The sequence below is a fragment of the Eschrichtius robustus genome, chromosome 10 (genome assembly GCF_028021215.1).
Source record: "Eschrichtius robustus isolate mEscRob2 chromosome 10, mEscRob2.pri, whole genome shotgun sequence".
In the NCBI taxonomy this organism is placed as follows: Eukaryota; Metazoa; Chordata; class Mammalia; order Artiodactyla; family Eschrichtiidae; genus Eschrichtius; species Eschrichtius robustus.
In genome coordinates this window covers 111,397,448-111,410,632 of record NC_090833.1, presented here as the reverse complement: position 1 = coordinate 111,410,632, position 13,185 = coordinate 111,397,448, and the positions used below count along the sequence as shown (strand labels likewise).

At 38.3% G+C, this 13,185-nt stretch overlaps 1 protein-coding gene and 1 pseudogene across 2 annotated transcripts in view; both read right to left on the bottom strand.

Annotated features, from left to right (window-relative positions):
- MTMR9 (myotubularin related protein 9) overlaps window positions 1–13,185 on the bottom strand; it is an 80,858-nt gene that overhangs the window by 41,597 nt on the left and 26,076 nt on the right. For both annotated transcript variants that reach the window (XM_068552101.1, XM_068552102.1), the window contains exons 4-5: window positions 3,290–3,463; window positions 664–881 (exon numbers count right to left, since the gene is read on the bottom strand). In XM_068552101.1, the coding sequence (XP_068408202.1) occupies window positions 664–881; window positions 3,290–3,463 (392 nt within the window). The remainder of the gene's footprint in view (window positions 1–663; window positions 882–3,289; window positions 3,464–13,185) is intronic.
- LOC137770484 (large ribosomal subunit protein P1 pseudogene) lies at window positions 10,264–10,635 on the bottom strand (annotated as a pseudogene).

Below are 13,185 nucleotides of genomic sequence, written 5' to 3'. Positions count from 1 at the left end.
AAGTCTTCCTCATCTGAACAGATTAAACCCAGTTTGCATAACTGAATTATCTATCTGACTGAGGAGAGGGCCACAGCACTGCTTTTGTGACAGGTCACAAGACAGCACCACTAACATCTGCGTCCTCTTCCCACAGACTCAACTCTGGACACCTGTACTGCCAGCAGGGATGCCCAAGGCCAGCTCAGATCCCATTGTTTTATTAGCTCCAACTCCCACCCACTCACCCACCCAGAAGCAATTATAAACCACTAATTGCAAGCATAAAGGAGATGATATAGGTAGAGGAAACAAGGTGTGAAAATAAGTGGATATCAGGGAAATTAAATGTCTAAGTCTTTTTGACACAGGAAAATATAATTATGCGTAGCATATCTTTTCAGTAAGTTTGGTGACCGCTGATCTACAAGTAGAGGAGCATACCTCATGGTGATGAAATTACAGAACAGAGAAAAAATGCTATCTGATCAAAACTCACTTCTGAGCATCCACCATAAGTTTTCTGCTTATCTTATAAAACACAAGGACAGGATATCCAGCCAATTTTTGACTCAAGTTAATATGAAGGTTCGTTTGAAAATTTGTGATTTTTGAACAGCTAAGGGCTCACCCACTCTAAATATCTGCAAATAAGAGTCCAGTACTGTCTCCCGAATCTTTTACCTCTCAATGGACTTATGAATCCGCCTCCACTGGGGATAATGAGCTTCTTGCTCAAAGCCACCTCCTTTGGCTCTAGCTTGCTGAGCTACGTTTAGAGGTCGGGTGTCAATGATGTAGCCACGCTTTCCTGCCCTGAGGGTAGCATTTATCAGCTTCTCATCTTCTTTGCACCGTCTCCCATTTGTGCCAGTGAGTGGCTGACCGCTTCGCATAATAACCTACAAGGACAATAGAGTCTAAAATTTAACAGTAGCTGCTTTTTAAAGTTTCTGAAAACAGAAATGAATTAGCTAGATTAAGAGTATCTCAAAAAACAATTCTGTGAAGAGTCATGTACCACAATGTTCATTGCAGCTCTATTTACAATAGCCAGGACATGGAAGCAACCTAAGTGTCCATCGACAGATGAATGGATAAAGAAGATGTGGCACATATATACAATGGAATATTACTCAGCCATAAAAGGAAACGAAATTGAGTTATTTGTAGTGAGGTGGATGGACCTATAGTCTGTCATACAGAGTGAAGTAAGTCAGAAAGAGAAAAACAAATACCGTATACTAACACATATATATGGAATCTAAAGAAAATGGTCATGAAGAACCTAGGGGCACGACGGGAATAAAGACACAGACCTACTAGAGAATGGACTTGAGGATGCAGGGAGGGGGAAGGGTAAGCTGGGATGAAGTGAGAGAGTGGCATGGACATATGTACACTACCAAATGTAAAACCAATAGCTAGTGGGAAGCAGCCGCATAGCACAGGGAGATCAGCTTGGTGCTTTGTGACCACCTAGAGGGGTGGGATAGGGAGGGGTGGGAGGGAGATGCAAGAGGGAGGAGATATGGGGATATATGTATATGTATAGCTGATTCACTTTGTTATATAGCAGAAACTAACACACCATTGTAAAGCAATTATACTCCAATAAAGATATTAAAAAAAAAAAATTGTGTGTCACTTCGGAGATGAATTTGATCCTAAAACAAAGAAATGTTTCTATGTACTGACAATAGTTAATCATTGTAAAACAAAAACAAGACTTGCACTTTTACATGATTTTTCTTCCTACTATCTCAAAATACTTTCACATAATAAATTATAGTTCCTCTTTAAGATCAAATATTACAATTCATTTAGTCAGTGAATTAATTATCCAGCAGATCTGGGCCTGTAATTAGGATAATGATAACAGCCTACACACCAGGAAACTTTGGCTTCAACTACATAAACTTAGGGTTGGCAGGTTTTATCAAGAATTATAAAGAGAAAAGGCACCAATGGTAAAATAAAAAAAATTTATGCACTATTATTCTTGTTTTGGGAATCACTTTCAATATCTTGAAAGCTACTTATTTATTCTTTATTCTCCAGTGGCCTTCTTCCAGTATTCCAGGACTTAACCACTTGTCTCCAAAGACCAAAAACTACATACTTCGAAGTCTGCTTTTGAAACTTTTCTCAAGAAATCAGTATCTGTTATACTGATCTATTCCCTGGCGAATGGTTTAGAATTATTTCAAGCTCATCCCATAGTACAGGGGTCCCCAACTCCCAGGCCGCAGACCGGTACCAGCCCACAGCCTGTTAGGAACCGGGCCGCAGAGAAGGAGGTGAGCGGGGGGTGAGCGAGCGAAGCTTCATCTGCCACTACCCATCGCCCGCATTACCACCTGAACCATGCCCCCACCCCTTCCGTGGAAAAACTGTCTTCCATGAAGAGTCCCTGGTGCCAAAAAGGTTGGGGACCAGTGCCATAATACATGCTGTTATCTTAACTACCTTGAAATTTAACATAAGGAAGGTCATCCAGAGGATGACAATGGCTAACTCTCAGACTGCACTTACCATGTAACTGGACACAATAATATATTTTATGAGTTGTTAAAATGCTTTATGGTGAACCCTAGTGAAGAGAAATACTGCTGAGCAGGCAAGATAGGTGACCTGATTTCTAGAAATCCCTTTATCCTAAATATCTACATTTGACTTACTACCAGGGGAAAAAGGAAAATGGAAGATAGCTGTAACTTACCCACTCATTTACTATTGGATTCAAAATGAGAAGCAGAGTTTACTGACAAAGAGAAAATAAGAGGAGAGAAATAAACTTCGAAAATATTTAGGAAACGAACACACAGTGAGCACTTGCCTATTCAATTCCTGACTCCTGTGTTTACTTAAGTTGTGACTAATGACATGTGTCACTCTTTTCCCTTTTGAAAATAAAAACGTCTGTTCAATTTACCTTTCACAGGAAAATCTGGTGAGAATAATTAAAATAAAGTATCATACCATTATTCTGGTCAGAGAAATTTATTTTTCTACCTAAGAGTGTTAATTTTAAGTATCAACTAAACATTAGCTCCCTTTGTACTGAGTCCTAAAGATAAACTTCTCTTGGCTTTTCTAAGGTTAAGCAGCATCATGGAAAGAATTCAAAGTCATATCCTGATCGCAGAAAACACTCTACTCCGGATTCCCTAAAGCTTAAATAACAGGAAGTCCCAGCAGGAGAGACTAATCACTTCAATGAACAGGCACAAAGAAAAGGGGAACATTTCTAAGAACCTCAAACCAAGTCTTCCAGTCGATTAAGCAGCAGTATTTATTGTTCACTTACCATTCCATTTTTCTTATGATAATAGCTGAGTACTGGGAAGCGTCCTCCGTGCCGAAACGTAGCTACCTTCCGAAGCGCTTCATCATCGATGGCTTTGGGCACTATGACGATTGGTGGGTAAGAGGGGCAAACAGCAAATTCCTTATTGACATAGCTTAACCTCCATTCACTGGTCTGAAAAACACAAAATACTTCAAAGCTAAGCAAGTATCTCAATGTCACAAAGTAATCTGAAAACTTTTAAAGGAGCTTAGAGATCAATTTTCATACAGTGAAGAAGCCATCTCACAGGAATGTACTAGAAGGATACCTAGCCCATACTCAAATACTTCCACAGAAAAGGAGCTCCTCTCTTCAGAGCCAGCTTCCTACAGTGCTAGGTATCCCTAGTTCCTAGAAAGTTCTTCCTCCTATTGAGCAAAACTTATTGCTCTGTAACTTCCTCTATTGTTTTTTACTGTGATTTCAGTACAAGTTCCCCATTTCACATGACATCTTATGGAATACATGAAAGACAGTTGTTTCTCCCTTAGTCTTCTATTCTCCAAGTTAAATATATTAAGTATATTCATGAATATCAGGGCCAACATCATCTCATTCATTCTTGTCTTGGTACCATTTACTTTGTTAACGGTACTCTTAAAGTACAGCAACAGGAAGACTAAAACTCCAGATGATGCTTAACCAGAACAGAAGAGAACATTGCTACTACCTACATCAAACCCCTTGCTCATTTCTGTTATTTAAGAAAGGAGAAAAATGAGGAAAGACAGTTAACATCTTTCTTAAAGCAATAACAACTTAATACTAAGAAAGATTATACTTATAAGTCAATGAAATAATTTCAAACTCAGTATATGCTAAGAACCAAAAGTACACAATATAAAACTATCAAATGACAACTTATTTCTAACATCAAAAATGAAAATCACTTAAAGACTGTAAAAAGCTTTGCACAGCAAAAAACAAACAAAATTATGTGTATGTAAATTTCAATATGTTCCTATAAATCAGAGTTGCCCTAACATGCTGGCCATGGCTTGTAGTATCAGGAGGATAAACCAAAGCATGTTTGATAAGTGTATTTAAAAAAAAAAAAAAAAGTCCTTTTACAAGATACAATATCATACTTTTTAATTAAATTTTTTCACTGTTCAAAGTTATTCACATTACTAATTTAAAAGACAGTTTCTAAAAAATTATTTTTAAAAAAGGAAGTTACCTGTTTCCTGCTCACTCATCATCTAATTCCCTTTCCCCAGAAGCAACCATTTTCAACTCTTTCAGCTTTTTTTTGTTTTTTTTTAATTTTTGGCTGTTTTTCACAATTAGGTATTACTTACTGATTTCCTACTCCAGAGAATGCTATGATTCTTCATCGACCTGCAATGCCACTTCTGTCAAATATGAACTTTCCACACATGTTGGCCTCTCTATTCTGTCCCACTTGTCTAGCTGCAGCAAGTCCATGGCTTTTAGAATAAGCCTTGTATTTAGTAGGCTAAGTCTCCTAGAATCCTCTTCCCTCCTTCTTGTTCTTCAGAAGAAACTTGGTTCCCCTTGATCCTTTGCTCTTTCATGTAACTTTTATCAAATTCCACTTAAAAACCCACTGGTGTTTTAATAAGATGGCACTGACTTTATAGATTGATTTGGAGACCTCTTTATAATATTTAATATCCTTATCTATGAGCATAGTGTCTGTCCCTCCACTTTTCAAAGCTTTCTTAATTTTTCAATAAAGTTTTAAAATTCTCTCAATAAACATCTTTCATATCTTTTCTTAGATATACTCCTAGGAACCTTATATTTTTATGGCATTTTAGTTGTACGTCTTCAAAATTGTGTTTGGTGTAGAGAAATGCCTACAATTTCAAGATTCTTTCAGTTTCCTATGTAGAGAAGCATATAATCAACAACTAAGAGCAGGGACTTCCCTGGTGGTCCAATGGTTAAGACTTTGCGCTCCCAATGCAGGGGGGCAGGTTCAACCCCTGATCGGGGAACTAAGATCCCACGTACTGCATGGCCAAAAAAACAACAAAAAAACCCAACTAATAGCAATTTTGCTTCTTTCATTTCAATCCTAATACCTTTTATTTTTCCTTCTTGTCTTCCTGAGCCAGCTAGGAGTAGTGATGGCCGGCGTCTTTGTCTCACTCTTGAACTTAAAGGGACTAATGAAAGATTTGCTTTTTGTATATTTTTGTTTTTGTAGCTACCCTGTATCAGATTAAATAAATTCCTTTCAAATCCAACTCTGCTAAGAGCTTTTTATCATAAATAGATGTTTAATTTTATCAAATTGTTTTTTTTCCCTCTTCTAATTTTGTTTCACCATGTATGTAATTTGTCTTTTCTCTTTGGTTAATTTTGTGATATTCTCTTTGCCTTACTGTTGGATAGCTGAACTCAATACATCTAAGTAAAAACTTCCTTTTGATTATCCTACATGGTGTTTGCTGGGATACCCTTGTGCATCTTTGCAGTCCATACCTTCCCCTCCACACCCAATACTAGGAAATCACTAATCTGCTTTCGGTCACTTTTAGTGTCTTATCTAAGAAATCTTTGCCTAATCGATGGTCATAAAGATTTTCTCCTGTGTTTTCTTCAAGAAATTGTATACCTTTAGCTCTTATGTTTTGGTCTATAATATATTTTGAGTTAATTTTTGTGGATGGAAGTAAAGGTCTAGATCTTTTATCAGTCCAATTGTTCCAATGCCATTAGCTGAAAAAAACTCTCCTTTACCTATAGAATTGTCTAGGCACCTTTGGCAAAAATTGACCACAAATGGGAGAGTTTATTTCTAGACCCTCTATCCTGTTCCATGGATTTATATATCTATCCTTAAGCCAATATACCACATTCTCTTGATTACTGTAACCTGATAGTAAATTTTGAAATCAAGTAATGTAAATAATTTAGCTATTTTTTTTTCAAAGTTGTTTTGGCTATTCTAGTAACTCTGAAGTTCCATACAAATTTCAGGATAATCTTGGCAATTTCTACAAAAACATCTATTGGAATTTTGATAGGAGTTGCATTGAATCAATAAATCAATTTGGAGAGAATTAGCATCTTAATGAGAGGTCAGCAAACTATAGTCCACAAGCCAAATCCAGTCCCCTGCTTGTTTTTGTAAAGGCAGGCATACCTCAGAGACATTGCAGGTTTGGTTCCAGACCACTGCAATGAAGTGAATATTGCAACAAAGCGAGTCACAAATTTTTTGCTTTCCCAACGCATGTATAAGTTATGTTTACACTATACTGTAGTCTATTAAGTGTGCAACATCAATATGTCTTAAAAAAGTAAAATGCGCATACCTTAATTTTAAAATATTTTGTTGCTAAAAAATGCTAACCATCATCTGAGCCTTTAGTAAGTCATAATCTTTCTGCTGGTGGAGGATTTGAAATATTTTCAGAATTACCAAAATGCAACAGAGACATGAAGTAAGCAAACGCTGCTGGAAAAATGGCACTGAAAGACTTGCTTGACGTAGGATTGCCAAAAACCTTCAATTTGTAAAAAACGCAGTATCTGAAAAGCACAGTAAGATGAAAACGCAATAAAATGAGGTATGCCTGTAAGATATTATTGGAACACAGCACCACCCATTCATTGATATATTCTCTGTTGCTGTTTTCATGCTGTAACAGCAGAGTGGAGCAGCTGCAACAAAGATTTCATGACCCACAAAGCCGAAAATATTTACTATTGGGTCCTTTACATAACTCAGCCCATTACTGATCTTGACAATACTGTCTTCCAATCCATGAACATGTGTTTCTCCTTTTATTTAGATGTCCTTCAGTTTCTCTCAGCAATGTTTTGTATTTTTCAGTGTATAGATCCTGCCCTTTTGTTAAACTTATTACTAAGTATTTTATTCATTTTAAGATTGCTTATTGCCAGTCAGTTTTTGTACACTTGTATAGAGCAACCTTGCTAAACTTATTAGTTCTAGTTATTTTATTCATTTCTGCTCTTATTTTTATCATTTCATTCTTTCAAGTTACTTTGCTCATTTTTTTCCCCAGTTTCTTAAGTTGGAGCTTACGTTGGTGATTTTAGACCTTCCTTCTTGTTTTATGTTAGCACTTTAACATTATAAGTTTCTCTCTAAACACTGCTTTAGCTATACTCTACAAATTTTGATATTAACATTCAGCTCAAAATATTTCCTAATTTCCTTTCTGATTTCATCTTTGAGTTACAGGTTATTTACAAGCATTTTGTTTAATTTAGAAATACTCTGGGTATTCCTTGATACCTTAGTGTTAACTGATTTCTAATATAATTACTTTGTGATCAGGGATTATATTCTGTATGGTTTCAATCCTTTTAAATTTACTGATATTTATTTAATAGCCCAGCATATGTTCTGTCTTAGAAAACATACCATGTGCTCTTGCATGTTGTTTATTCTGCAGAAGTTGGGAAGTAGTAGTCAATGAATATCAGAGAGTGCTGTTCAGATTCTCTGTCTCTACTTGTTTTGTTGTTGTTTTGTTTTAGTTTAGTTGTTCTATTACTTGCTGAGAGGGCAGTTTAAACAATCTACAATCATCACAGAGTGGCTTATTTCTGCATTTCCATCAATTTTGGCTATCAGGCATAAATATTTATTTTTATATATAAATCATTATGTTGTCCTGATGAATTTTATTATTATGGAATGACCCTCTTTATTTGATAATATTCTGTGTCTTGAAGTGTTTTTTTTAAATCTGGAATTAATAAAGCTACTTCTTTTTTATACTTATTATTTTCATGGCACATTTTCCCCACGCATTTATTTTCAATCTGTCTCTTTATATTCAAAATGCATCTCTTGTACACAGCAGTATTTGGATCTTGCTTTTTCTTCTTCTTCTTCTTCTTTTTTTGGCCACACCACGCAGCTTGAGGGATCTCAGTTCCCCGACCAGGGACTGAACCCGAGCCCTCAGCAGTGAAAACCTTGGAATCCTAACCACTAGGCCACCAGGGAACTCCCTTGCTTTTTTTCTTTAATTCATTCTGACAATCTCTGCCTTTTAATTGGAGCATTTAGCTCATCAATATTAAATATCGATACAGCTGGATTTTAGTCTAGCATTTATTTTCTGTTTGCCCCTTCAGTTTTTACTGCTGTTTCTTCTTTCCCACTTTCTTTTGAATTATTTAAATACTTTTTAGAATTGTACTTTAATGTATTAATCTTTTAATTATACCTCTTAACATTTTTAAGAAGTGACTGCTGAGGACAATGGTTCTCAGCTAGGGGTGATTTTGCCCCAAGAGAACATCTGTCAATGACTGAAGACTACTGGGGTTGGAGGAGAAGAATGCTACTGGCATCTAGTGGCAGGCCAGGGATACTGCCAAACATCCTACAATGCACAGGACAGCTTCTCACAACAAAGAATTACCTAGCCCAAATGTCAACAGTGCCAAGTTTGAGAAACTCTGCTCTAGGGATTATAATATATGTTGTTAATTTAAATATTAGCCCACATTACATAATATGTAAAAACCTTTACGCTGTATTGGTCTATATCCATTCAGCCACACCACACCCAGTCATTTTTAATGACATAGTTTCCATATATAATATGTCTACATACACTATAAACACCACAAAGGCAATACCATACTTTTTGTTTTTTTAATAAATTTATTTATTTATTTATTTATTTTTGGCTGCATTGGGTCTTCGTTGCTGTGTGTGGGCTCCTCATTGTGGTGGCTTCTCTTGTTGCAGAGCACAGGCTTCCGTAGTTGTGGCACGCGGGCTCAGTAGTTGTGGCTCGCAGGCTCTAGAGCGCAGGTTCAGTAGTTGTGGTGCACGGGCTTAGTTGCTCTGTGGCATGTGGGATCTTCCCAGACCAGGGCTCGAACCCGTGTCCCCTGCATTGGTAGGCAGATTCTTAACCACTGTGCCACCAGGGAAGCCCCCATTGCCATAGTTTTTGCTTTAAGTAGTCATACATATTTTAAAGACACTAAAAAGAAAAAAAAAATAGCTTGTTATATTTACCTAGAATTTACCATTTCCAATATTCTTCAATCATTTTGAATATTCAGGATTCCCTCTGGTATTATTTCCCTTCAGTCTAAAGAACTACCTTTAACATTTCTTATAGTGAAGGTCTCTTGGTGACAAATTCTTAGTTTCTTTTTATTTGAAAACGTTGTCTCACCTTCCTCCTTGAAAGATACTTTCACCAGATACAGAATTCAGGGTTGGTAGGTTTTACTCCTTTCAACACTTTAAAAGTTTTGTCTTCTAGTCACCATGATTTCTGATGAATAGTCCACGGTCATTTGAATTGTCTCTGTGTTTGTAATGTGTTGTTTTTATCTGGCAGCTTTCAAGATCTTCATGTTATCATGGTTCATTGACAGTTTGACTATGATGTGCCTAGCATGATTTTCTTCATACTTATCCTGTTTGGGGCTTGCTGAATTTTTTGAATTCAGAAAATTCACCAAATTTTTAGTTTCTGAACATTACTTCTTTAAATATTTTTTCTACCTATTCTATTCTCTCCTGGATCTGTAATTACACATATACCAGACATTTTGATATTGTTCCACATGTTCCTGAGGCTCTGTTTATTTTTCCATAATTTCTCTTCTCTATTTCTCCAAATAATTTCTATTGCTCTAATTTCGATTTTACTGTTTCTGTCCTCTGTCATTTAGCCTAGTGAATATTTTATTTCAGATACAAATTTTTCAAAAAATGCTGAGTTCCATTTGACTCTTCTTAATGTTTTCTATTTCTCTGCTGAGGTTTCTTTTCTCTCATTTTAAGCATAGTTTCCTTTATGGAAAATTGGGCAGTTTAAACAGCTGCTCGGAAGACCTTGTATGATCATTTGAACATCTGAGTCATCTTGGGGTTGGCAATTGCTGATTGTCTTTTTTTTTTTTTTTTGCAAAGAGCCCAGCTTTTTGTGTTACTAAGGAGGTTTAGTTTAGTCAAAAAAACCAAAGCCCATGTCATCATCAGACTCTTCAGATTCTTCTTTCTTTGCTTCCACTTTCTTCTCCTCAGCTGGGACAGCACTGGTGGAGGGGGCAGGACCTCCTGCTGGGGCAGCACCAGCTGCTGGGGCAGGTCTTCCAGCCCCCACGTTGCAGATGAGGCTCCCAATGTTGACACTGGCCAAAGCCTTTGCAAACAAGCCTGGCCAGAAAGGTTCAACATTTACACCGGCTGCTTTAATGAGGGCATTGATCTTATCCTCCGTGACCATCACCTCATCATCGTGCAGGATGAGGGCCGAGTAGATGCAGGCAAGCTCCGAGATGGAGGCCATGGTGCAGGTGAGTGCTAGGCAGGTGCTGCCAGGAGCGATGCTAGTCACCGGATGAAGTGAGGGCCGCACCCCAACGCAGCCTTAGCTTTCTCGGAAGGACCAAGCACCTTAGCGGCAGCTGAGGAAAGGAAGCTGATTGTCTTTTTTCTTGAGAACGGGTCATAATATCCTGGCTCATCTGTGGACTGTATCCTGGACATTGTGAATGTTATGTTGTGGAAACTGCATTCTATTACACACCTTTGAAGAGTGTTATGGTTCTGTTTTACAAGGAACTAACTTGTTCAGACTTAAACTGCAAACTCTGTAACATTTGAGGTGCAGGGCAGCTCAGACCTTAGTTCTGACTGCTCCCAGTCTGTCCCATGCAATCACGGTTCAAGCCAGAGAGTGCAAGGTTTTTAGCATAAGCCACCTGTTCTCCTTGCTTGGCCCTGCAATAAACCTTTCTCTGCTCCAAATTCCAACGTTTCAGTTTGTTTGGCCTCACTGTGTGGTGGTCACACAAACCTGCATTTGGTAATAGTTTTGGTGAGCCAGTCCAGGAGTTCATGCCTATGGCAAGTCGACCCTGGCCAGGAGCAGCCCTTTCCCCGAATCCCCAGGAGCTGCCAGAGCTCATTTTGCTCTGGGGAACTCAGAGGGACTCTCCGTGGCAGGCGCTGGCCGCCTCAGCCCAAGTCTGTTTGGAGCCAAGGGACGACCTAAGCTACAGTTCACTTTCGGTGTCGCTTGGGGTTTGATTCAAATGACCCAGGTATTGAACTGAAGAGGGTAGAGAGAAGGGTTTTTTAACTTCCCCTGCACCCCAAGACAGCCTTTTGCAGAGTGTGCAGTGAGACCTCCTGGTGGCCCAAGAGCCGTGTGGATGAAAGGCTCTTGGTGCTCCACCCAGGCGTCAGGGCTGTGCCTCTGAGGTGGGAGAGCCAACTTCAGGACACTGGTCCACAAGAGACCTCCCAGCTCCACGTAATATCAAACGGTGAAAATCTCCCAGAGATCTCCATCTCAACGCCAAGACCCAGCTTCACTCAACGACCAGCAAGCTACAGTGCTGGACACCCTATGCCAAACAACTAGCAAGACAGGAACACAACCCCATCCATTAGCAGAGAGGCTGCCTAAAATCATAATAAGGCCACAGACACCCCAAAACACACCACCAGACGTGGACCTGCCCACCAGAAAGACAAGATCCAGCCTCATCCACCAGAACACAGGCACTAGTCCCCTCCACCAGGAAGCCTACACAACCCACTGAATCAACCTTAGCCACTGGGGGCAGACACCAAAAACAATGGGAACTACAAACCTGCAGCCTGCGAAAAGGAGACCCCAAACACATTAAGCAAAATGAGAAGACAAAAAAACACACAGCAGATGAAGGAGCAAAGTAAAAACCCACCAGACCTAACAAATGAAGAGGAAATAGGCAGTCTACCTGAAAAAGAATTCAGAATAATGATAGTAAAGATGATCCAAAATCTTGGAAATAGAATAGAGAAAATACAAGAAACGTTTAACAAGGACCTAGAAGAACTAAAGAGCAAACAAACAATGATGAACAACACAATAAATGAAATTAAAAATTCTCTAGAAGGGATCAATAGCAGAATAACTGAGGCAGAAGAATGGATAAGTGACCTGGAAGATAAAATAGTGGAAATAACTACTGCAGAGCAGAATAAAGAAAAAAGAATGAAAAGAATTGAGGACAGTCTCAGAGACCTCTGGGACAACATGAAACACACCAACATTCGAATTATAGGGGTCCCAGAAGAAGAAGAGAAAAAGAAAGGGACTGAGAAAATATTTGAAGAGATTATAGTTGAAAACTTCCCTAATATGGGAAAGGAAATAGTTAATCAAGTCCTGGAAGCACAGAGAGTCCCATAGAGGATAAATCCAAGGAGAAACACGCCAAGACACATATTAATCAAACTATCAAAACTTAAACACAAAGAAAAAATATTAAAAGCAGCAAGGGAAAAACAACAAATAACACACAAGGGAATCCCCATAAGGTTAACAGCTGACCTTTCAGCAGAAACTGTGCAAGCCAGAAGGGAGTGGCAGGACATATTTAAAGTGATGAAGGAGAAAAACCTACAATGAAGATTACTCTACCCAGCAAGGATCTCATTCAGATTTGACGGAGAAATTAAAACCTTTACAGACAAGCAAAAGCTAAGAGAATTCAGCACCACCAAACCAGCTTTACAACAAATGCTAAAGGAACTTCTCTAGGCAGGAAACACAAGAGAAGGAAAAGACCTACAATAACAAACCCAAAACAATTAAGAAAATGGGAATAGGAACATACATATCGATAATTACCTTAAACGTGAATGGATTAAATGCTCTAACCAAAAGACATAGACTGGCTGAATGGATACAAAAACAAGACCTGTATATATGCTGTCAACAAGAGACCCACTACAGACCTAGGGACACATACAGACTGAAAGTGAGGGGATGGAAAAAGATACTCCATGCAAATGGAAATCAAAAGAAAGCTGGAGTAGCAATTCTCATATCAGACAAAATAGACTTTAAAATAAAGACTATTACAAGAGA